The sequence below is a fragment of the Asparagus officinalis genome, chromosome 6 (assembly GCF_001876935.1).
Source record: "Asparagus officinalis chromosome 6, Aspof.V1, whole genome shotgun sequence".
NCBI classification, from domain to species: domain Eukaryota; kingdom Viridiplantae; phylum Streptophyta; class Magnoliopsida; order Asparagales; family Asparagaceae; genus Asparagus; species Asparagus officinalis.
The window spans coordinates 6,290,851-6,317,592 of record NC_033799.1 but is presented as its reverse complement, the minus strand read 5'-3'; the positions used below and the strand labels follow the sequence as shown (position 1 = coordinate 6,317,592).

The following is a 26,742-nucleotide window of genomic DNA, read 5'->3' as shown; positions in this document are numbered from 1 at the left end:
AACAGCCCCTCAATGTAAGACTTTTTTTTCCAATTTTTTATGAGTTGCTGTCAGTTACACTAATATCCACTTTCTTGTTAATGTCAGTTTATTTTTCCAATTAAAGATTTTCTTTCTTTTTACCAATTTTTCACACCATGAGGTTCTGCCAGTACCATTCTACCTATTTATTATCCTATTTGATCGGCAATATCTATGAGAAATTGTTAGTGTCATGTTATATGTATCTGAGAATTTGTTAATCTAATCTTAAGGTGTTATTATCTTAATATTCTCTTGAAACAATACAAGGGAAGAAATTAAATACAGTATTTATGACCAAATAGGTTTCTCTTGAAAGTGAAGTGTAAACTAAGATAAGGAAACCTATAAAAAAAACAAAATAAAGGTGACACAAATTACAGAAATTATAAGGAAAACTACCAGCAATCACAAACATTAATCTCTGTTCTAACTAGTAAAGTGGCAAAATAATTCTGTATTACAAAAGCTATAAAAACCGGCATAATAATTCTGCATTACAAAAGCTATACAAATCCTAGAGGTACATCAGATTTCTAACATTGTCATAAGAATTCCATATGCTAGCATTCTAGTGAGATTGACAGTGAGACTTCATTCTTTTTCACCTAAGCCTGGATTCAATTCCCTTGTTTCGAAAAGTTGAGAGAGAAAAGAAAGACCGAGGTGCTGCAAGACATAAGATAATTTTCAGTGTATACTCGAATCACGAGCAATAAAGGATACCTAAGAGGAAAGAAATTAACAAACAACTAAACTGAGCACTATATTTTTACTGAATTTCGAAAATGAGTTCATGAGTAATTACATCTAGGGGAGATTTCTGATAAATGATCCTTCCTCAACTTGGACTGTGCGGGAGTAGGTATCGGTCTTCTTCGTGGGGTTTGAACTGCAAAAAGTTACTTCCTACATTCAGTTTCTGAACTTTGCAGATAATGCATAACTAAAAGAGTACCAATAATGAGATAACAAGTCATAAACTACTCAAATATCTACATTTCATCTAATCATATATCTGAAACCTTTAAAGGATAAGCGTATATACCTTGTTCAGGCATGCTCATTCCCTCACTGTAACTGAAACCATCATAAGCATCAAATGCGCAATCCACGTTCAAACCCCTTGTTTGCTCCGATACCAGACCACAACCAACTTCAGTATCATAATCCGCACCCAATACCCGATAAGCTTCTCTACTCTTCTTCCCAAAGTGCAGAAACCTCTTCAACCCTTTTGTACCTGATCCATCAGGAACAAGTACAGGTTTCTCGACGATACCCCATTTCTTTCTCGCTCGAGTAGAAGATGTACTTTCAGTAGGAGAGTCTAGTTGCTGATCGATCCTTGAATTTCGCCCAATTTGCTCCTTAGTAGTCTTTATTGGTGTAAGAGGAGCAACCGAGCTTTTTCTCAATGAAGATGACGAGTTGTTGGTGCCTGAACTCGTGCTTTTGCTTCGAGGGATTTTATTTGGTTGAACTTGAGGCTTTGTGTTCTCCTTTCTGAATTCGCCTCTTAAAGAACGAGACATTAGAGGTTTGGATGAAGGTTTAGGGACTGAAGAGGATGAGGTCCGATAAGTTGAGGATGATGTAGTTCTTGATTTGAGCATTTTTGCGTTGGTGCTGTTGGAAGAACTGTCAGTGGATTGTATGTCTTCGTTGTCTTCAGCAAGCATGGAAACTGTTATCTGTTGGTACAAGTGGAGAATAAGCTGAATTAGAAATAAAACAGACAGAAAACTTTATTGTTTCTTGTATTTCTCGAGGGAAACTCGAACAAAAGATAGAATCAAACACACTTATGTTTTAGGAATTTAACGCCTCTAAACCTCCTAATGCGCAACAGAAACCGTATAGAAAAAGTACACCAAGATTTAACGAGGTTCCGGCAACTGCCTACGTCCTCCGGGAGCGCACACAGATAATTTCTTATTAATTAAACAAAATTACAATTTAGCGACGTATCTCAAAACTGAGATTCTTCAGATAAACACTGTAGCACAGTGTTAATAATCAAAGGGTATGAACGCTTTCAATTTCACTTGAGAACAATATGAATAACCCACTATAAAAACCCCTTTATATTCCTCTCTCCTTAAATTCTTTTTCTTAATCTCCCTCAAAATCAATTGAGCGCTGGAGATGGAACGCTGCTGCGTTCTTGGTCGCGCCAGAAGAAAAATCGGCAGGAGGGGTAAAAGCTACAGCCTCCGAAACCTAGCGGGGGTTTAAATAAGCGATGAGGGGATGAGCTGCGCGACAGCCTGTCGCCAGCGGACCCGCGGACGCCAAAAGAAGGGGGGCGAACGCAAGGTCGAAAGACGCAGAGCTCGAATGGGGGGTCGAACGCAGACTTCCGAAGGGTGCGTTTCGCCAACCCTGCGTTCGCCGAAGTGTGCGTTCACCGAAGGATGGCGTTTCGCCGTCTTCGCCTGCATATCTCCGCCATTTCTCGAGCTCGTCGAGCTCCTCCGCCGTCAGGTGATAACCGGAGCTCCCTGCGGTTCGTCGCCCACGCACCGCCTGCAACATCCATTGAGCTCGCCGGAGCTCTTCGCCGGTGCAGAGGTTGGTATCCCCAAATTAACAAATCTCCACTTGGAGACCAAACGCGGCGCCAAACGGGCTATCTCATTAGCTCATCTCTCCGCGTGTGTGGCTCCGCACTTATCATCTTAGTGCAATGATAGGCAACTAAAGTTGCGCACAACTCCGTTTCTGAACAGTCACCGTCTTTGTTAACATATCTGCCGGATTTACTCCCTGGAATCTTTTCCAGTTTTAAACACGGTCATTTCCAACGGATCTGATGAAGTGATACGAAGCGAATATGCTGCGTGTCTAGAATTGAATGCTTGAATTTTTCGCCAGTGTATCGCACTAGCTGGCTATCCACTGTGTGCAAACATTCTTCTCGCTGTTTGAATTCCCTGCTTGTCAACAAACCCTGAAGCCATATCATCTCTTTACCTTGCTTCAGTCACTGCCAACGTATCAGCTTCTGTAGTGATTAGGCGGTAAGATCTTCTGTACCTGTGCACATCCAACTGACAAGCTTAGTTCGACGCGTGGAATACATCCACGGTGGTGCTTCTTCGTTGTCAACCTTCGCCGCGAAGTCTGCTTAATCGTACCCTGCACTATCACTCCTCCTTACCAAGTTGGCAAACACCTTTGTGTGGTTCCTCGTAGCATATCTCAGAATCACTGACCTGGGCGCTCTCCCAATCCAAGCTTTTCCTGGATTCGAACATTACAACCTGGATCTGGACCCACCTCCCACTGCATCGGCCAATGTCTCGTCTCCGTACAGACCTATTGTCCGTACATCAGTGCCTTCCCGATAGCCTGAGGCGTAAGGAACCTGAGCTCCCATTACTACTCTTTCATCTTCTTTGACTGAGAGAGACTGAATCCTTGCATAGACGAAAACTAGGCTGGCCAAGGGGTGTGCTCACTAGTTTGGCGATCGCCCATATTTGAATCTTGCTCACCGACAGCACGTTGATGCATACTCCGCTCTGAGAAACGCCAAGAACCTCTCTTTCTTATCTCCTCGTGATTTGCATTCCAAGGATTTCTTTCTTCGCTGGACCCAAGTCCTTCATGGTCAAACTCTTTGACAAGCTGCTGCTTCAAGTTTCTGATATCCTCCAATCTGCTCCTGCAACACAGTATAATCAACATACAGCAGTTAGGGATGATATAGCTGGACTGAATCTTTTGAAGTAGCAACAGTTGGTCGGCGTTGCCACTTCTGAAAACTCGCTTTGGCCATGCAAGCCATCAAACTTCTTGTACACATGCCTTCCGCGGGTTGTTTATCATGCGCATTACAAGCTCTTCTTGAGTCTGGCACACCAGGTTCTTCTTTTTCCTCTCTTGAGAAACCACCAAACAACCAATTTCTGCGTTATGCATGTATATCTCCTCGTCTAGATCTCCGTGTAAGAAACGCAGTCTTCAGTCTACTGCTCGAGATGAGAATCTTCCAATTGCCTACATATCTCATTACGCGTCCTGCATAGTATTGCTTTACCACCGGGCGGAAAATATCGCGTGTGTAGTCAAATTCCTTCCTTTCTGCTGGAAGCCTTTGACAACTTAGCCGGGACCTTATATCTTCTGGAACCAGTCTTGCTCCTCTGTTTCACACCGGTACCCTACACCAAATATTTTATGTTCTCTGTGCGAGTGCCTTCTTTACCCGTGGGCAACTCAGCTAGCTTCCAGTCTTGGTTGATAATGAAGAGACTTCATCTCATCTTTCATGGCAAGCTCCCACGTTGCTCGCATCTCACACTGACAAGCTTCATCCAAAGCTTATTCAGGCGCTCCCCACCATCTGTCCGAGTAACAGATATTCATGTATCTCCTGTTGGGTACAGCGAGGACGAGAAATCTTCTTTATATTATCGGAGCTGGCTGGTCGGGCTCCTGCGCACCATCTGTCCAACAGGCTCTTCTTTGACCTGAGGACCCTCTGCATTGGGTCTCTTCGGAGAGGTACTCGGGACTCATCATTGTCATCTACAAATATTGACTCGCTCTCTGGAGTTCATCAGTCTTGCTATGGTCCTTGCTACATCACCTTCTCGGACTTGAATATCCACAGGCTCTGCATCCGGATCACCTTCTTGTTTTCGTGGTCCCAACATGTCGCGTAGCCTGACCAACTCATCTTCACCATAGCCGCATAAAGTGCATTCTTTATTTGCGGATCTAGCTTATTCCTGCCTTGATCACTAATATGCACGGTAGCTAACACAACCGAAACTTTTAGATGTGAGAGTTTTTACCTCCTTTCCGCCACCATACCTCCTCATATGGTATTCTGTCGCTCCAATGAACCGATGGACTTCGGTGATCAAGTAACGCTCTGCTTGACCCTTCTGCCCAGAACTGCTCGGTTAGGCCTGATTGTACTCGAATGCTTCTGCGCTCTCTTCTGTCAACGTGTCGGTTCATTCGCCTCGAGCTACACCATTTTGCTTGAGGCGTGCTCGGGACGGTTCTCTCCATTCTGATCCGTGCTCATAGCAGAACTTCATGAATCGGCTGTCTTCCATACTCACCGCATTGTCACGGTTCACTGAGCGTCTGTTAATTTTCTCAGAATCCGTTTCATTCTCGACCATGGCTTTCCATCTTCTGAAAGCCTCAACACTTCTGACTTGATGTTTCAGAAAGTAGACCCATACTTCCGAGTGTGATCCATCGATAAAAGTTACGCAAGTAGTGTTGGCCCACCAATTGACGGCAGTGGTGGTTGTCCCAACATCTGAGTTGTACGAGCTCTGCTTCTGTCCTGCTGGCGGTTCTGCACCTTGCTCTGAAGCTGACTCTTCTTCTGCTTTCCAAGTATACATTCTCACAATATCCTCTCCACTGACTGCAGTCCTGGGAGTTTCCCCTTTGCTGTGCATGCATTTTCATCCCCTTTTCAATCATATGACCCGAGGTCTTCAGGTGCCACGCTCTTGAGGTTCATTGCTAGGCCAACTGAGACATCGAACAACGTGACCTGCCTGTCATATACAGCGAGGTACCAGTTTCTCTTGCCTTCGGGGCAATCGTCATCTGCGGCCCTTGAGATCTATCCAATCACCTCCATGGAGTTGTGGTGTCTCTCTTCGCAAGCCAATTGGCTACGGCATATTAATTTCTTTCTCAGGTCGGGAATATTCTGACATCCTTCAGTCCCATACTGACCCGTTTCAACTTAATTTTTTCACCACGCCCCTGCCCTTTGCCCCACTATACACACGGTTGATTCATCAACCAAGATATACGTATCCAAGTTTTCCGGGGCTGTATACTTTTCGAAGAATTTCTTTCTGAGAAGTAGCGTGGAAACGCTCCTGATCTAACACCCAAGATTCCTCCTGCTCTCCAAAGCAGTATTCAATGCGTCGTCTCCGTCCTGAAGTGGATGTGACATTCACCTCTGACCTTTGCCTCCTTCTCTTTCTGTGCACTCTTGCGAACTGATTCTTGTAATGCCGCCGTCTTTCCAGATTCCAAGCACTCGATAGCCTTTCGAGCTCGTTGCTTGAGATTCCTTTGATTTGCGGACTTCTTCTTTGATCTACCTCTCGAAGTTTGATTTCCTCGATCCGTTTTTCTGGTTGAATTTCTCTACCTCCTTGACTCTGTATGCAATACTGAGACGGTATGTAGCTGTCACCGTTTCTCTCGTCGGATTCTCTCACTGAGAACCGAATCAACGAAACGTCGATCGAACTCAATTTATTGTTATCCCGACGAGCTACTCACACGCTGACTGTAAGTGTCCAACTCTCTGTAGGAAGACAACAATATCAACGCCCGAACTCCTCATCAAACTCAATCTCAACTGAACTCAATTTGGCGTTGATAACGTATTAAGTTCGATTGAAGATGTTCTGCTACTGACCCGCCTGTGCCGCATTTTTCAGACTTGAAATAATCCGCCGCATTAAATGAACTTATTGCGGCTGATGAGCTTCTCATAACATATTTGAGAGAGCTGCCATAAGACCCGCCTGGTCTTCTCCTTCGCTATGCTGAACGCAAACATTGCGAGTCAACGTCAATCTGATACTCCAGGGCTTGTACTATCTAGAAGGATTCCACTCTTCTGCCCTTCATAGAATCTGGGCTTCTTCCCCATAGTGGTTGATACAGATTTTCTGATACAGATAATCCTCTATCTGCATTTCCAGATACGAATATCTGTATCCATCAATTTCTCAAGTCTCTATTTTTGCCTCATCTGTGGCCATGAGCTCCCACTTGAATTCGTGACATTGTTCGCTAGATCGTTTCACGCTTGATACAGTTTTAGATTTAAGCCTAAACCCCTAATGCAACAGAAACGCTAGTATAGAAAAAATTACACCAAGATTTAACGAGGTCGGCACTGCCCTACGTCCTCGCGGAGCCACACAGATAATTCTTATTAATAACAAGAACATTTACGAATTAGGAGCGTATCTCAAAACTGAGATTTGCTCAATAAAACACTGAGTAACCACGTAGAGGATAAGTAGTGGCCGACAATCCAATAAGCCGGGCGCCAGCGCGCCAGAGGGATGGGATGGAGAGACTGCGGCCATTCAATTTAGAAGAGATAAGAGAAGAGAGAGCGAGCCGGCGAGCGGAGGAGAAACAAAAGAATAAGGCCCACTATAAAAAACCCCTTTTATATCCTCTCCTCTCCTTTGAAATTTTTTCTTAATTCCCCTAAACATCAATTGAGGCTGGCGAGATCTGGAGCTGCTGCGTTCTTGGTCGCCGCCAGAGAAAAATCGGCAGGAGGGTAAAAAGCACAGCCCTCCGAAACCTAGCGGAGGTTTAAATAGCGATGAGGGGATGAGCTTGCGACAGCTGTCTGAGCCAGGACCCAGCGGCGCCAAAGAGGGGGCGAACGCAGAGGTCGGAAAGACGCGAGCTCGAATGGGGCGGTCGAACGCAGACTTCGAAAGGGTGCGTTCGCCCCCAACTCTGCTTTCGCCGAAGTGTGCGTTTCACCGAAGTGATTGGCCGTTCGCGTCTTCCGCCCCTGGCATCATCTCCGCCAATTCTCGAGCTTCGTCGGAGCTTCCTCCGCCGTCGCGTGATAACCGGAGCTCGCCTGCGGTTCGTCGCCCCGCGCCGCAACATTTCCATGAGCTCGCCGGAGCTCTTCGCCGGTGCAGAGGTTGGTATCCACCCCCAAATTAACATTATGAACAAGTGATCAGTGTATCAAAACAAAATTATTGTTGATTCTTCATAATCCATGAAAGGATAGAAAAACATCTGAATCCAAATTTCAATTTATCTGTTAACTCATATAACCACGTTCCATATTTTTGAGTAATTTGATTGAACGACCCTGAAAGAGGAAAAAAAAAAAACTAGTTCTTAATTCCTCCAAGTAATAACTTGAGTTTCCAGCACAAGAAACCAGAGCAATATCGAGAAACGTCGAACCAACATAATCCAAAAAAAATCGTGAATTTTAGTTTATCAAACCCAAACTGTTACCAATTCCTAATAATCCATCAAACAAGTGAAAAGAGATGTATCCGTGTCTCATATTGTCCATCACCCTTATAAGCATGTTCCATAATTTTTAAAATTTTTGATAGCATACATTACAGAAAAATTACTTAATTCCTCGAAGCAATTTGAGGCTCCACATCAAAAATATGGGATGCTAGAGCATCAAGCGAAAATTATTACCTCATAATCATCAGTAATTGAAAACATCTTAAACCAAAATTTCAGTTTATCTATGACCCTTATAACAAATTTTCCATAATTTAGAATACTCAATTTCACAACAAGAGCAACAAAAACTCAACACGAAGAAAAACCACAGTCCACAAATATATACCTGATAATTCTTCGCCATCTGCTCGAGCCTCTCCCACATCCCCCCCATCTCCGCCGCCCTCTCCTCCCTATTCCTCCCCAACTCTTCTCTTCTCCTCGCGCTTCTCTTCTCCATATACCTCTCATACATTCTCCCCCTCTCACAGCCATTCACTGTACTTGGCGCCGCACGATCTGTATCCACGTTAACTCTCCTCTTATGCTCGGCAAATACTCTCTCCAGCTCGTCAGCCTTCAATCTGAGCTGATTCAGGTCTTGATTCATCGTCGACCCTCGAAGCAGCGTTAGTCCTTCTTCGATGCTCTGCAGAGAAAAAGTACGGAGATGACGAGGCAGCGAGGGTCCAAGACCCTTATCACTGTTGTTGTGATGGGTCAGAGGTTCGCAGTAGGAGGAGTTTACGTTGTCGGAGCTGCGTAGTCTTGACAAGCTCGGGGTTTTCTTGGAGCTTGTTTCGAAGAGGTCGATTTTGTCCTTGATGGCGCGGCCGCGGCCGCCTGCCACGTGATGGGAGGCGGAGACGACATGTTTGGGAGCGGACGAGGAGGGCAGAGGTGGGCGACGGCGGATTTGGTTCCGCTGGCTTGAAATTTATAATGAGGAGTCGTTATTATAGTTCTGTTGGAATTCGTAAGGGGTGGGGCCTACTTGCCGTCCCAACGTTGAAGATGGGTTATAGACACTGATATTGATAGACATATGGATTAGCATCTCGTCGGTTGCAGGACAATAGAAGAATATTGATGCAGGACGCTTAACCGACAATATTATGGATGATTCGGACAATCACGAGCTAAATATAAATTTATATATATTATTAATTTTCGCAAAGAAATAATTGTATCTTCCAATCCATAAGGAATTGCCTATCTCGACGGGACGGAGGCAATTAGATTGTCAGATTTTTAAAATCTCATCAGTAATAACCGGTTTTGGCTGAAATCAGAAAATAATTAGCTTTTAGTTTATTTTTAGTAATAAAGTTGGAGTCTATTTAGATTAGGAAATAAATTTAATTTTAGAGTCAAATTATATTAGGAAACAAATTTAATTTTGATTCATGATTTGTTTCCTCTATTACAGTGAGTCTTTTTAGGATAGAATTTGATACTTTCTATTTCTTTGTAATTCTAGTCTTACTAAGGGTCTTATTTGTTTTTGTAATTCTAGTCTTACTAGGAGTCTTATTTGTTTTTGTATTTAAAAAGAATCATGTAACCCCAAAGGAGGATAATAACTTTTGATCAATAAAAATTTATCTTTTCGATATTTTCTTCGTTGATTCGAAGTTCTTCATGGATTCGAATATTGTTCTTTGTGGATTCAGAGAATGCCCTTGGTGGATTCCGAGGCTATCACTTTCGCGTTGCGTCAATTGGTATCAGAGCTTTGTTCCTCCGATCCGATGACAGGTGATGAAGCTTCTTTTTCTCGAACTGAGTTCGACGTGCTGAAGTCTGATGTTAATCAGATGAAGACTATCATAGAACGACTTGCGTCGACGATGGAGTGTCTGAACACGGGAGGAGTTCGAAATCGTGTTGATGGTCGCAAACGACGTGATCCAACTCCGCATGATGAATTCAATAGTGATGACTATGAAGCCTCACGCCGCGGTTATGATCGCAGAGGCCACCAAAGACAGGACAATTATAACACTAGAATATTAAAAATATCATTCTTCAATGGAAAGCTTCATGCTGATGATTTCTTTGATTTGATTGATAGAGTGGATAAGTATTTAGAGTATAAGATAATCCCAGAAGATTGGAAAGTTAAATTAGTGGTCTACAGGCTTAAAGAAAAAATATATGCATAGTGGGATGAAGTACTAATAAATTGATACCATCAAAGGAAGGATCCGGTTCAAACGTGGGCAAAGATGAAAAAATTATTAAGAGACCGTTTCTTACCTTCTAACTATAAGCAATGTCAGGTGTCTTTAAAAGATTCTTTTATCTTAGCCGCTACGGTCCGTCTAGCGAAGAAGGTGGAGCGAGAATTTGAGCAGAACGACATACGACCTTTAACATGGATGTTTTTAGAGAGTTATCAAACTAGTTATGATTATGGGAAAATTAAGAAACCTCAATTCATCTCTGAGAAAGAGTATAGATTTGTGAAGAGCACCGAAGAAGCACCAATAAAGATTTTATCAATTATGTCAATCATAGAACTGAAGTCATTTAAGACAGATATTGCTAAGGAGAAGACTTCTCTATTGGCAAACAACAAGACGCTAACCCCCGGAAAGGAAGATTTTGCCACCATCAAGATTCATTCTGAGGTTCCTGATGTTGATGATGATATGCTAATGAAGATGAATATTCTAAATGATATCGTGTGTGATGTTACACATATTGATATTGCCCCGATGGAGGAGAATGATAAAATAGAGAGCGAGGCAATTGATGGTATGTATGAATTGCTTGGTGGAGGGCTCGAGACAAAGAAGATGAAAGACTTATGTATAGAGTATGAGGGAGAAAATTCTTATTTGGAAGCAATGATCATCAATAACTTCAATAACGATGAGATGATACCTCCGACACTAGAATATGGGAAGCAACAGAGAAAATATTTGGAAGAGTTTTTCATGTCAACTACAGAGCCACATGCTACCAATTACATACACATGTTATGGAAAAGATTCATAGACAAGTTTGATACAGAAGAAGTCCTAGTAAAAGAGATAAAAGAACAAATGGAGAAAATCAACGCTAAATACAAGGCTGATGCTGATCGTTGTAAGAGAAGGAAAATATTTAATAATGAAGCTACTATTCTAACAAATATAAGCTCGGGGTCGAGCTTCTTTCAACAAGGGAGGACTAATGCATGATGCTTAACAGACAATTTCATGGATGATTCGGACAATCACGAGCTCAATACAATTTTATACGTATTATTGACTTCCGCAAAGAAGCAATCATATCTTCTAACCCAGAAGGCAGATTCTGACATATTATATATGTAAATCGTCTATCTCGACGAGACGGAGCCAACTAGATTGTCAGGTTTTTAAAATCTCATCAGTAATACCCAGTTTTGACTAAAATCCGAAAATAATTAGCTTTTAGTTTATTTTTAGTAATAAACCTGGAGCTTATTTAGATTAGGAAATAAATTAATCAAATTAGATTAGGAAACAAATTCAATTTTGATGCATGATTTGTTTCCTCTATTATAGGGAGTCTTTTTAGGATAGAGTTTGATACTTTCTATTTCTTTGTAATTCTAGTCTTAATAGGAGTCTTATTTGTTTTTCTATATAACTTTTGATCAATAAAATTTTTTCTTTCGATATTTTCTTCGTGGATTCGAAAATTATTCTTTGTGAATTCAGAGAACGCCCTTGGTGGATTCCGAGGCTATATATCACTTCCGCGTTGCGTCAAATATATAAAGAAATTAAAACTTATTCGTAGTCTCGCTTTTCGTAGGTTGCGAACTATTTATCATAATGAATCTTATTATCCTAATTATATTAACATCCTAACTCTATCCAATCACATGAAGCTATACAAGGAATCAAAGATACGATCTTGACACGCACCTAGTTACTGATTAGATCGGAATTTTGGTTTGGCATGTTTTCTTTTTTACATATTTTACTTACATTACCCTTCTGAATAATTGATTCTTTCTCAGACAAATGTGCATTAGTAAGAATGATCTATAGATTTAGGGACTACAGAATAGAACGAATAGAGAGATGTGTTGTGCAATATCCTTAATCAATTTATTTTTAAGTTGGTTTTCCAACAAAATAGGAGATTAATTAATCCATAAACACATAACTAAAACTTTTGATAGATACCTATGCTGAAAAGTAGACAATAAGAAGGATCAAAACTTTTCTGAAATGGTCAAGAAAACGACTCAAATAAACACAAATGGTTATGAGGGTTGAGTAGTTGAAATTATCCTTGATGTTTCATGAACTCAATCTTTATCCAACAAATGTATGAAATTGAACAAGTCAGGTCAAATGAAGTTAATTAAGGGACATAATATTTCCAAACCCCAACTTTTGCAGGGATCGAAAATATAGAAAAGAGGTAGTCCAGTTCAAAGACCACCAACAAAATAAACATTCAGCCATTCAAACCTTCTAATGAATCAAATAACGGCATATTCACCCAAAAAAAACAACAGCATAAAAATTTGACTGTAAAACCGAAAAAACTTAACTTTCAAAATGTAATTCAGATTGGCTACTATTAATACCTTCAAAGTTCCATACTTAGACCCAGGATTCTGTATATCCATTATTCCATTTTTCATTCAATTAATAAAATTTCATAAATTTGTCTCCATCTTTTTGAAGGACAAATTTTCAAAACAGACTCATTTACGAAAATATTCCCCAAAAACGACTCATTTCAACAATATTCGTCAAAACCGACCTAGTTTCAGTCGTCGGGCTGTCGTGTTGTGTCGTGTCGTGTCGTGCCTGATGGCTGAAACTGGATCGATTTTGACAAATATTGATGAAACAGATTGTTTTTTGAAAATATTTTTGAAAAAGTGACGGTTTTAAAAATTTGTCCATTTTTTAATGTTATGAAGAGTTCTACCGTAAAAAGTGTTAAGAACTTCTACTTGTGGATGTTTATTTGCTTATATAACTAGAACTATAAGAAGGATGTGGTCATGTTGTGATTCAAAGAATGTTCCAGCAAATGCGTTCAGTCAAATAGTAGACAACTTCAAGTCTCCTCCATTTTAGTAACGACTACCAATTTGATTAAGTATGAAAGAGTAAACTAAAGAAGCCATAAATCAATAACTAATTCCATCAAACCTAGAAAATGGACCGATAGGATGCGAACACGGAAATTTTTTGGATGCTAATTTGACCCAAGACACGTTGACCAGCCACCCAACGTTGACTCAGCCTTTGGTGGGCTGGTGGAATGATTGGACCCACAAATCACCTGCACAAGGATCATATAGAAGTCAAGGATCATCTAGAAGTCAAAATGTCATCAGTCATGGATCCAACAAATTGAATCCCCTTCTTAATGAGGGATACTCTGTACAAAAGCTAGTGGATACGCATTTTTATTTCATTATATACATTTACAAACAAAGCTAAAATGCTTGTTTACTTGACCCCGCTAAGGGACTATTTGGTTTGTGGATTGCATATTAATGCATCATAATAGATTTTAAATTTTTCATATTTAAAATCTTGTTTGTTTCTAATGAATATTAAAGAGAATTCGCATGAGAGATAAAATCTAACCAAAAGTTTGTTTGGTTGAACATCAACTTTGTTGAGGATATGTGACTAAACTCACAAATCCGGTTGAAATCAACATAATTTTTAGGATTTTTATTTGATGGACATATGTTATGAGGCGATCTGAAATCCGTAATATAAAAAAATACCGAACAATCAAGTAGTTGTTAAAAAAAACACGACCCTTAACTTGTAGATCTCATTTTTTTTTAAACGTAAGATTGCTAAATACACAGAAACAAATAGCCTCTAACTTGATGATACGAGATTAATGTTTTTAAGTATGGTTTTAGTGCAAACAATTACTGTGTTGACCCTCGGAATCCATTCTTCGACCTATTGCATAAGGATAGATTCCAGACATGAGCTTAGGAGTTTTGAATTTCATCTTTGTTTTTGGCTATTGGTATCTATTCATCTACTCCTCTACACAAATGGAAGAACCTAAGATTCACTATTCATGCTAGAGCAAATGCTACGGTAGCATCTAATGTAGAAAAAATAAAATTGGATACTATGAATTTTTTGAAAAAATATTACTGTAGCACAAAGGAATATTGTAGGCGGGATACTCAAAAAATTCAAAAACCGTAGCAGTTAAAAACCGGGATTACTGTAGCGGGGAAAAAAATATATCGTGCTTTGCACAGTGTTCACACTAGTCTATAATAACGGGAGGTTCCAAGATTCACAATTCATGCTACAGTAAATGCTATAACAAATACTGTAGCATTGTTACTGTAGCATAAACAGGAGGATCCAAAATTCGGTATCCATGCTACAATAAATTACTGTAGCATTATTACAGTAGCACAACGAGAGCTATAGTGTTTAAAAACATCACTGTAGCACTCTTACTGTATCTCAGCGGGATACTGTAGTATTTAAAAAATATCAGAGTAGCACTTACAAAAAACTGTATTTAAATATAGAATTACTCTAGCAAAAATAAAAAAAATGAAGGTCGGTCCTTACACTAAGTTTGTCTATAATAAAAGAAGAATAGGCTGTAGCAAATTCTATCTTTTTTTTTTGAAAGAAATATTTGAGCATCTTTGTCAAACTGTAACCTGTTTCGTTGCCAATCAAATATTGAAAAATAAAAATTTGGTAGTACTTTTAAGGGAAAAATTAGCATGGTCCCTCTCTCTCTCATCTCCTACATGGCGTTTGAAGACACCATATAATGCCAAATCCTAAAACCCCAACGGCAAATTTTCATAATTACACAGCAAATCCTTCATCATCACCCTCTCACGAGCTCCACCCCCCCTCAAATCTCCATACAATGAACCCCTCCAAAATCCTCATCATCACCTTCCAAATTCTCCAGCCGAGCCCCCGACCGTTTCACTCCGAAGCGGTGCCACGTGTCCCTTCTTCCTCGTTGGACTCTCAGCAAAGAGCCAAAATTTCGTTTCAAATGAAACCCTCCCCCCGTCTCACTCGGAAAAGACCACTCCCTTTTCGAAACCCTAACCCCAGCGAGGAGGCGAAATGGCGAGGATCAAGACCTACCTCTGGAAAGGCGGCCCCTCGAGGGTCGTCGTTCGACCGTCGTCGTTTTTTGCCTCGGGCAGCGGGAGCTCAGCCGGCAAGTCTGGCGGGAAATGTCGGTGGAGGGAGGACGATCCTCGGATTAGCACGGTGACGAAGCTCCGGCGCCGAGAGATCGGGGAGCGGCCGAGGGTTTCTCGGGGGATTGGTTTCTACGGGCCTGAGAGGCTCGGGATCATCCAGCTTCAGGTTTGGACTCCGGTTATTTTTATTTATTTAATTATTTATTTATTATCAGTTGTTGAGGTTGGCGGCATTGAGTGATTCTGTACAAAGTTAGTTCTTTGATATCTTAAGCGTGGCTTGCAATGTAGGGTAGTTGATTGAATGGAGAACGTCTGGTTGTGTTGTTTATCTTCTGCAATTTTGACGGGTTAATAATGGAGTAATGATCATGACCATACTACAAAGCTTATATTATTTTTGTACTACCACAAATAAAAGGGTGGGGACCACGATGACATGCAATTTTTTGTTGATAATGTGGATAGCACAAAAGTAGTATGTAACTTATAGTGCGATCATCATTTTCCTTGATAATGTGGATAGCTGGAAAGGAAAACTTCTCTCTGCTTTCTTTTTGGGATTGAGTAGCTTTCGGCTGTTCATTCAAGCATATGTTCCGTGCTTGGATTGAAAACGTAAGAACTCGTTATATGTATATGATGGGTAGTTTTCCGTGGAGAACTCCTTGGGGGTAGTTTCGGGAGAACGCCATCGTAGGTTATCCAGGGATGACCGATACCAATCATTTTGTTTGATGCATCCAAATTGTCCATGAATGAGCGATGAAGTGGTTTTGAAACTTCTCACTCTCATAAGGTGGTTGAAAAAAAACACACACACATGATTTTAGCCATATTAAAAAGTTATCACTTGATGCATTGAGTTTCCATCTTTTATTCTTAGACCAGTTTGGTTGAGCAGATCAAGAACAAACATAGTGAATCGGAGTGGTTTGTTGGCCACAAAATGTAATAATAACACAGATCCGTGAAGAGAGAACAAAGAAAACAACCACAAAAATGGAGATTTAGCAAGGTTCAGCATCAATGTAAAGTTTTTGATGTGCGGCAAAAGAAGCATAATTAAGGCTTCATGTGGTGGAGCTTGATGGAAGGAAGAGATCAAGGGTATGATTGAAGTTATTTAGAATGTAATAAAAGCTTTTTGAAGTAAACCTGCCTCTGTTAGTGGGACTATCATTCTAGCTTGTTGATTACATCTTTGTAAAGATTCTAAAGAAGGTATGAGTCTTCTTAAAGGACTGCATAGTATTCGATCAAAATATTCCAGATCTTTCCTTCTAGTTCATCAATTGCTTCAAATATTCTCGCTCATGAGAAATGATGGAATTAAAGCAAGAGTGATCAATATCTCTCTTCCTATTTGAACTCGACTTGATAGATTCAAGGAAGATAGTCCCATATGGCAGTGACCCGTTGAGGGTATATTTTATGTTAAAAAACTTATGGATTTATCAACGATGGTGAGATTAGAAGTGCTATAAGAAAATTCATATGGAGGATTAGCATACCACTTAAAGGTTAGATTCTTTTAATGGTTGGCATCTGTGAATGCAATCCTCACGAGAGACAACCTTATTAAGAGAAAGTAGATAACACGTACTTTATATGATATCAATAGAGTCAGTTGATAATGCATTGCAAATCTCTGCGTTATTATGGGAGTTATTCCTTAATGCATCTAGAATTTACATTTAACCAAATACATTTACAAATCTTTTCTTAGATGGCATGCTTATGCAATCAACAAAGAACTTAGGAGAATATGGGTTATCAGGATGATCGTTATAATATAGGTTATATAAAGTGAATAGAATTTTGAACAATATTTTAGATCTTCTATAAAGTGCTATCATATTGTGCTATCACTTATCTTTCACTGGTCCAAGTTGCTTACAGGAAAGGAAAGGGATTATGCTATCAAGACTATTAGAAGACAACAATTTACTCGGATTTGGATGCTACCATTGCTGATGATGTCAGGACAAAGGAAATACTAATACAGAGGACGTTAATGCTTACTTATAGTTAATATTCACATAGATTTTTGGTTGTTGTTTGCATGGCAGAAGTTTTTTTGGCTATCTTTTCTCGGATATTTTGTTTCAGGCTGGAATGTTTATTCATCCTATGACATATGTTTTCATTTATGCATTTTTCCAAGTTTTGGAGGCATTACGTTTTGTAGCTACATGTAGATGGTTTATTAAACCCTTATTAACGAAATGGCAGTGTTATGCTCTCCCGTATTCCCAAAAATGGCATGAGTATGATGGAATTGTAGTAATAAGGATGATGTAACCAAAACCTCTTTACCAGCATGGATGAGTGATGATTTCTTACTCCAAGTTCTTTTTCAAGCTACACACTAAGATCTTTTATGTGTGAAAATATTTCTTACATTATATAAAATATCTAAGTGCGGTCAAATAATTTATTATTTTAAATTAAACATATATGAGATTGAGTATAGTATGCACACGTGCCCATCACGCTTTCTCTTATGTATGTCCATTTTGTGTTTGTGTTATATATATTGTATGTTTATTTATGAGACTCTCTTCCGTCCCAGTGTTATATTATTAACTATAGTGTAACAAAAAATTCCATTGTTGGTCCACTTATTACTTAATTATAGTTTTATAAGGATTAATTACATACTAGTACCTTGAGGTATGGTGTAACTACTTGTGCGTCCTTAAAGTCTACATATTTGTACGAATGACCTTGGAATTGTAATTGTGATAACAAAGGTGACCCTGGTGCCTAGACAACAAGCAACTCTTAGGGTTACTTGTGTAAATACTATCAATAATCTCAGGGACCCTTATAATACAAAGACTCGGTCACCGGTGTAATTACATCAATTAATCCTTTTATAAGCCATCACAATGATTTGATAATAAGAAAACTTTTTTCATTAAATACTAACATTCATCTTTAGCCAAACCTAGATAGAAGAACCAATCTTTCCAATATCAATCTCAGAAATCAGTAAGTCGTCTCATACCCAATTCTGCCTCTATATCCTATCACCCAACCATATTCTTGCACACCTTTAACTATAGCCTTCAAGCCTAATGCATCTATCCTCCAAATTAAACAATTAGTATTATCACATGGAAGATGGTCCAAAATAAGGATATAAGATTTGGGAGGTTAGCAAAAGGCCAATTTGGTTGAAAATGTTACCATTGTTCTTAAGCTTAGTAAGAAATATAGTGAATAACATAGTTAATTCATTTTTTCAGTTATGTTAACTAATAACATCACAAAATTAAAACTTTTCTTGTCTATACCTACTCTGATTTTAATGCTTAAAATGATGGTTCAACATGTTTGGAAAATTACGAACTAGACAAAATAACTTTAGTGTCATCATAATTAGAGGAAACAGAATTTAATGCTATCCTAAACTTATATAGAAACAAATACTTGGATTTATTTTATTAAAAGTGCTTGTATAGGATATCTAATTACTTAGTGTGAAAAACAAACCTTGTAGTAATAAATTCCAAGTTTCCAACTATGATTTTAGATGTTGTAGTAATAGTTCCCGCACTCCCTCATAGTATATATTTCCTTTTTCCTCACTTCTATTGTGATGTTGCACCATAGTTATTGTCGGGCATATGGGACGCTATGGTGATCTGTAACCTAGGTTCATCCATCACGGAACAATGAACTTTAGCTAATTGGATCATAGTGGAACATGACCTAGTTCGCCAAATTTCTGAGACCCGATTTAGAATTTAAACCAGTTAAAATTTTTATAAGAAAAACTTTTTAAGAGAGAAAAACAACAAAAAGCATGAGATATTACGCAAATAAACTATGCATGCCTTGATTGTAACATGATTCTCGAGGTTCTTTTATCACTATTAATATCAAGTAATATATTTCTTAAATTTGTCTCTTATTGTTATAGAACCTAACGTTCCCATATTTAAAAACTGAACCTAATGCATGCCATGTTTCTTGCATACCATATAAACCCACCTTCTCATCCTCGCAAATAAGTGTCTTATTATGCTTCTATTTCTATCTCATGAATCAGAGAATTATTACGCTCATGTTTCTATCTGATGAATCGTACAACTAAGGATGCACCAACTAACTAGGTTCTGGTGTTCAAGCAAAATGTGTTCAAGCAAAACTGAACCTAATATTCCTATACTTAAAAACTGAACCTAAAGCATGTCACGTTTCTTGCATACCATATAAGCTCACGTTATTGTCCTTGCAAATAAGTGGCTTATTACACTCCTCTTATCTCATGAATCAGATAAGTATTACACTCATGTTTCTATCTCATGAATTGTACAACTATGGATGCACCAACTAACTAGGTTCGGGTGTTCAAGCAAAACGCCAGTAGGATTTTTGGTTCGAACTAGTCAGGAGCCAATAGCGTCCATGCGGAGTCTCAGGGTCCTTTCCTTCTGCTCTCTTCCAATGCTAAAGTATCTTCCTAGTGAAATACAATCGTGCAGTTTTTTCAGCATATGTTGTTAAGGTCATCCTTACTTTCATATTCCTTACCTTAGGGATAATAACTGTGAAATTGTCATGGCTCTTCGCATTTGTTAATTATCATTCTTGTCTTGGTTACCTTGTATTCTATTTATGCATCGTTATATTGCGAGATTAGCATAGACCCCGATGTCTTGGGTCTATGGTCTTGCAAAAAGGTTACCCAATTTTCTTGATTAGTTTGCTCTCTTAGAGAGATGTCTACAATCTGACACATCATTTTGACCTTCTAGGTTACTCGATAAATTTCCTCACATGCATTTTTTATTCTAAGGCCATACTTAGACCCATATCAATATCCAAAGGATTGTTCTCTTTCAATTATTGTTTCTTATTTATATCCTTCGAGAATCCTTTGCCTATCCTAATTGACAATTGAAAGGGTAAAGTTGCATGTCCTCTACTGAATTCTGTGTGTTTGAGTTGTGATGTGCTCATGTACCCATGGGTCTTTTCATTGTTTGTCCATTCTGTATTACATGCTTTATTAGCATTAATGAACAAATTTTCTCAATATATTGTAATGTTTTGGATACTTATTAACATCTACTGATTTAGAGTTGAATTTTTTTGAAGCAAAAAAAAGGGTCATATTGCTAGTACATATTTGAATGATAAATTTTTCCTTAAGGATAATGAAATTCATGTTAAGGCTTACAGGGTGATTATTGATGATAAACTTGTAACGGTTATAACATGACAAATATATTTCCTACAATTTCACCATAACTTTGGATTGTGGGCAAAGCTAAACTTTCAGCTCCAAGATTCAAGTTCAACGTGCATGTATGAGTATTATAATAATTCAAATAACAAAGGGTGCAAGTAAAATTCAGCCAAATGAAACCTCCTTCTGTTGGCAGCGAAACTTTTTGATGGAAGCGGATGTGTAACCAAAAATAGCATACGTGAAAATCAACAGTCCCTTCTTGAGCTTCTCCCTTTCCGCCTCATCCTATTAATTGGAATCAAAAACAACAAACAAAAATAAAATGGGCTTTGCTAGAGTCAAGATAAAAGAAACAAAATCAATAATGGGTTTTCTAGAGGATCTGAGAAACAGAAAATTCAAAATGAGTGTACCAATATGCATTGTTCTTCCTTCTTCGTCGTCTTCTTATAATCAGCATTCATTGTTTCGCCGAATTTTTTTAGGAATAGTGCAGGAGAGCGAGGTTCATTTATGACAAACCCCTATAGATATAGGGATAAATCACTAGGTTTTTTGTAAAAAGAAATCCCAATAATACAGCAATACTTCATATTTTACTTTTAACCCCCTATAACTTACAATATTTATTCCTTTATTGTAACTTTGGTACATTTATAAGGGATTAACCAGAAAACATAAGGTTAATAGTTTTTTCGAAGAAGAAAAAACCCCGAAATTTTACAGCTATACAAGTTGCTAGTTGTCTATCTGATTTTTTTTCTCCCAATTGATCCCCTATTACTTGCAGTATGTTGTTACCTTAGGGATGATTATCTTTGTTACCCTGTATTCTCTTTACGCGTCGTATTGCTAGCTCATCATATGCCCTGACTTGGGCCTTTCGTCTCGCAGAAGAGCTACCTAACTTTCTTGGTTAGTTTGCCCGCTTAGAGATTTGTCAACGTGGTCATTTTGATCTTTCAGGTTATTCGAAGAATTTCCTCACATGTAATTCTGATTCAGGGGTCATACTTAGGCCCATATCAATATCCAAAGGATTGTTCTCTTTCAATTACCGTTTTCTACTTAAACTCTTCGAGAATCATCTTTTTCTAATGCCGCCAGATAATTTGAAGGATAAAGTTGCATGCCCTGTCCTGAATTTTGTTTGTTTCAACTGGGGAATGCTCATGGACCCATGGATCTTGTCATTTTTTATCCATTCAGGATTACATGCTTTATTAGCATTAACGAACAAATTTTCTCAATCTATCGCCATATTTTGGATCCTTATTAACATCTACTGATTTAGAGCTTTTTTTCATTCCTATTTGAATGATAAACTTTTCCTTATGGATAATGGAATTCATGTTAAGACTTACAGCGGGGGGTTTTAAATAAATTTGTAAATGTCATAAGCATATTCCCTACGATCTCACGACAACTTTGGATTTTGGTATACTGGCAGATACTTTAGGTTGTTAGCAAAGCCAGTCTTTCAGCTCCAAAGTCCAAGTTCAGCGTGCATGTATTTAAGGTGTAATAAATCAAATATATAAGTCAATAGTTTAAAGTTTTACGATTATATATGTAGTTTAAAGAGAACCCTTACTATAGAGGTTTTGGTGTAGTGACAAAGACATCAACAATATCATTTCAGTTTTTGTTATTGTATAAACTTTTGTTTTCTATCACGCATTTGTGTCGAGGATATCGGAGTTTGATTGACTTTTTTGTTTGGCTGAATTTGTGCTCCAGCAATGATGATTTCCTTATTAGAAAGCTTATTGCATTTCTTCTCTCCATAGTCTTTGTTTGGCTAAGTAATATTTTTGTTATTTAGAGTATTGATATACCATTTGTTATTCAGTTGAACAATGCAAGCTTCACAATAGAAGCAAAACCTGTTAATCAGCATAAATTTGTAACAGAATGGTTCTTGAGACTTGCATTTTCATTTCCAATTAATCTATTTTCTTTCAATTCCTATGGCTCAGAAACTATATGACTGTTTTCCTCGTTAATCATATTGCAGATAAGTGTAGTCATTTTTATCATTTTCTTGTAGGTGAAGCACTCTTGATTTTCTCTGTAAATCATGAAAGCTGCAATTTTTTTATAAGGATATGGTAAAATACACATGTTATGTTAACTTATTTACCTTATTACATGTCTCCTTGGGTTGATTGTTTTCGACATATGAAATTCATTATTTAAACTGTAATTGAAATGTCATCTTCAGTTCAGAGAATGCTCCATCAAACTAAGTGTCATTTTACTTTCTTGGTGTGCAGGAAGAGTTTGATATGTATGATGACAATATAGAATTTTTTGACATAAGTGTTGTCGATTTAGAACATCTTAGAAACTTACAACGCCTCAAGAAAAGATCTAAAATTGCGGAGATTGTTGCAGTAAAAGACATAATATTTGTGCTTTCTGAGTCCGGCCGTGGTGCTGCGTTTAGCCTACGTCAGTCTGTTGCCTTCTCTAGTTTTCTGGATATCCTTTTGTTTGTTCTAATTGTTATTTGATACCTTTTCTTCTGTGTTGACAGAAACCAAGGAGCATTTATGCTTCTTGAACACAAGTCCTGATCAAGTTATTAAAGGCATATTTTATAATAAGTGTAACGAGTCACTTATCACAACATGGAAACAAGCACCAGACCCATGCATGGATTTGGCCCGGTTCCAGTTCAGATCATACAGATGCAACTCAACGCCTATGGAGTAAGACTATTGACGTGTTCAATAATCATATTTTATTTTAGTGAAGTAGCATAGGTGTTTTTCTTTATGCCAGTTCTTAAAATTTATGGCTACTCTGTCTGCATCTTTGTTAGAATATAACTGGAAGTGTATTTAAATTAACAGATGTGTATAGGAATAATATCTAGAGGTTGGTCCATTATAAACCCAAGAATAATGTAGCTGTCAGGATTTGATGTGAAAATTTTCCTAAGTACTGTCAACTTTATCTTTTTTATTATGAAAGAAAGCTGTTACTTGGAGTCATAATATACGAGTCTCAAGGCCAGTGTCTTGAGCATATGATACATGACCTTTCCAACATTCAAAAGAAATTCTATACCATAAATAAATGTACATGGACGCATATATTTGTATCTCAATTTAAATATATGTGTAATGAACAACGGAGAAATTATGCTTGTGTCTATGTGTATATGATGTTGAAAACCATAATCTGAACGGTAATGTCTCAGGTATATTGGGGGAAATCAATTGGATCTTGGATTTCCTCTTTTCGGGACAGAGGCAAATCTGCATAGCTACGTTGAGCTTGATGATATAAATGCAAAGGCACTAACTTATGACGTCAGCCACCGGTAAGCATCTTTCCGTGTTTGTCCTCCTAGGAATTCTCATGATCTTTTCAACAAAATTTATGAAGAAGTTTGTTTCTCAATCACTTGCAGCATGTACAAGGTGTATGAATTGAAGAACTATTCTCTTTTGTACTCTATATCTAATTCTGACTTAAGTATCGGGTCTATTAAGATGAGGTTAGATTTTTTTTTCTGCCTGCATTAGTTTAAGTTAACCATTATTTTATTTGGTTACTAAAGATTATTTCTAATGTCAGTCCTGGTATCTTGCAAGTGGTATATCGTTCGAGTTGTCCTTTCTTGAAACTTAAGCTACTCTCTAGTGAAGATGGAAAGGAACTTAAATCTTTCAGACTAGAGTTGCACCCAGAAAAGAGTATTGAGTTCGTGAAGCACTTAGATGAGAAGGTCATCATCAAACAAGAAGAGGAGAATCTCCAGATTCTTGACGTAAGCTTCTTCACAACGTAATACTGTCAGAAATGGGAAATTTTCTACAGTATTTTTCTTTCCTAAAATTATTTTCATTCTGTACTCTCCAGTTATCAGTTGACTTTTTCTCAAAGCATAACTATTCCAGACTACACTCAACTTTCTTCTATGATTATGTATCCGTATTTTACTGGTCAACGGTCAATTTTGTTCTTCAAAAGAACAAAATGTTCAATGATGTTAGTTGGCACAGCTGCAGCTTGTTAGCATGAAAAGCATTCAAGTGAGGTAAATGCACACTCTATTATTATAGTGACATGTTAGCACCGGAAATGCATAGGAGTAGTAAAATTGATTATCCAGTCTTTACTATGTTAATCAACTAAGTCAACTGGCTTGTAACACCGAATAACAAATTTACACTAAAACCATTTATACCGAGTCAAATGATCCATAAATTTCACATTCTGACGTTCTTGGTTTTCATCATTGCTTAAATAAAATTCATGTTATGAAGGTTTTTGAGCAGGTGAGGACCTTGGAGATTGTTGATGCAAACCATAACAGATTTATAGACGATATCTGCTTGTTGCATGGAAGGCAAATCTTTCTGACTTTTTCCGGAAGGAAAGTCAATGTGTGGAACTGCGAGGGAAAGCTTATTACTGAATTTGAAGACCACGATCTCTGGTACCCAAAGAATAATTTCAACAAGTACTACGTCAGTAGCGATGGGGACGTAATCATATCCTACTGCATGCCAAAAGGAGGTAACTTGAATTGCTTTGTAAAGATTCAGGCCAAAGTTTTGTTTTAATCGCGGATACCCTGTAGTATGGTTTTTTGGAATACACCTCTAGTCTTGTCGTTACATATAGGCCCTCGAGTGATTTTTCTCTCTCTTTTACTCTTTTACTCTCAGGGTGTCTACTTTTCAAAAAACAACTCTTTCTCTGAGGGTAAAAGAGTCAAAACAAATCGGGGAAGGACGGGGGTTCCATCTGCAACAATAAAACTAGAGTGGTAGTCAAGTTCAAAATACTGATAATATAGGGGCTTTAACCGCAACTAACCCCGAAGTTACATAGAGTACTTACAATTTGGGTGAAATCTTTGCAGACTTACGTCCTGCAGTCCATTTCAGTAGCATCCACACCGGGAAGCGCATTGCTAAAGTTACTGCTAGCAATCCCAGGCTCGATATCGACCCTACGGGAAGTGATGATGGTAATTATACCTTTATTCAAAGCTTGATGGCGGAGGCGCTTGAAAATGTGACTGCCATCTTCTATGACGAGGAACAGGACATTCTGTACACCGGCAACAATAAAGGTTTGGTCCATGCCTGGCACAGCTAGACAAAACACCAACTTTAGTTTATTATCAGGGTCAAATATCTGCCATATATTAATAAGCTTGTTGTTTGTAACTTCTTTATGATTAACTTAGACATCATATCCTCTTTTAATAAAGTTTCAGCAAGCATTTTCATTTATGTTAAACATCTGTTCTCTCAGAGATTGGCTTCCGTATGGATTCTGTGCGTATTATATGCATGTACAGCTTTCAAAATGTTGTCAAAAGTTTAGTTTTGTTCGGAGATGTAGATATGCTTCTCTTTTATTTAATTTGTTATCTTCAGCGAATGATCCTCTTTTTTTTTTTTTGTAATATGTCAAAGCTTTACCATCTTCGCAACGATCATATACATATGATTTGATATGAGGCAGCCTATCCTTCAAAAAAGTAGGATTTAGGGCCGTAAAGCTCGGCCTCGGGTATTCCCAAAAATTAAATTTATGTGTGGGTCTTCTTCAAGGTAGTCGATTCCGAGACCTTGAATCACTACTTAAAGGTAGCTTGTCAACTCAGCTAGATCCTTTTAAGTAGAGACATACTTGCGACAGTAATTAAGTAGAAGCTATCTATTAGGTAGCTTGCCAACTCTTTTTTTTTATTGTAATTTTTTAAAAAACTTCCGGCAACAACCAGAATCAGGAAGATACGACTACCTCTAATGATATTTTATGTCCCAGCTCTGTTTCGCTTGTGGCATTATTGAAGAAGAAGAATTGGTATTTTCTCTTGTATCACTTAATCATCATAAGGAAAACCCTGATCATTTAATCATGAGGGAATTATGAATTCAGAAATTGGAAAAAATGACTTGCAGTAATAGTATGTGTGTTAAAATCCGCAAACTTGAAGATATGAGATTAAAATTTTAATATATGATTTTAGTGCTAAGAACCGTGGTAGTATTTGCTCCAACCGAAGTGGTAGCAAATTCTGTAGGTTTATTTTCCCGAAAAAGAAATTTTGTTTAATCATTCCCAACTAGATCATGTTGCCAAATCAAATATTTCAAATCAAAATTGGTAGTTATTATTTGCAATTATGCCCTTAACTCATTGGTATTTACAGAAATACCCTCTAAATCTCACTATTTGCAAAGCCACCCCTCAAATCATCAATTTTAGAAAAAATTACCCTCAAAGAAATTAATCATTAACTTTGATAAATTAATTTTTAATCACAATGTAAAAATTGTCCACA

General features: G+C 38.2%; 2 protein-coding genes across 5 annotated transcripts; one reads left to right on the top strand and one right to left on the bottom strand.

Annotated features, from left to right (window-relative positions):
• Positions 450-8,930, bottom strand: LOC109845207. Its single transcript, XM_020414428.1, has 4 exons — positions 8,390-8,930; positions 1,070-1,715; positions 830-913; positions 450-690 (listed from the first exon to the last, which is right to left on the bottom strand). The coding sequence occupies exons 1-4, from the start codon at positions 8,651-8,653 to the stop codon at positions 626-628; spliced, it is 1,059 nt and encodes a 352-aa protein (XP_020270017.1). The 5' UTR covers positions 8,654-8,930; the 3' UTR covers positions 450-625.
• LOC109845026 lies at positions 14,853-25,681 on the top strand. Of its 4 annotated transcripts, none has more exons than XM_020414213.1 (8): positions 14,853-15,383; positions 22,700-22,877; positions 22,963-23,137; positions 23,632-23,754; positions 23,845-23,931; positions 24,012-24,204; positions 24,716-24,956; positions 25,306-25,681. In XM_020414213.1, the coding sequence occupies exons 1-8, from the start codon at positions 15,135-15,137 to the stop codon at positions 25,542-25,544; spliced, it is 1,485 nt and encodes a 494-aa protein (XP_020269802.1). In that variant the 5' UTR covers positions 14,853-15,134; the 3' UTR covers positions 25,545-25,681. The 4 variants fall into 4 exon arrangements, with proteins under 4 accessions (XP_020269802.1, XP_020269800.1, XP_020269803.1 ...); XM_020414211.1 differs by having other exon boundaries at positions 24,704-24,956; XM_020414214.1 differs by having other exon boundaries at positions 15,260-15,383; positions 17,120-22,877; positions 24,704-24,956.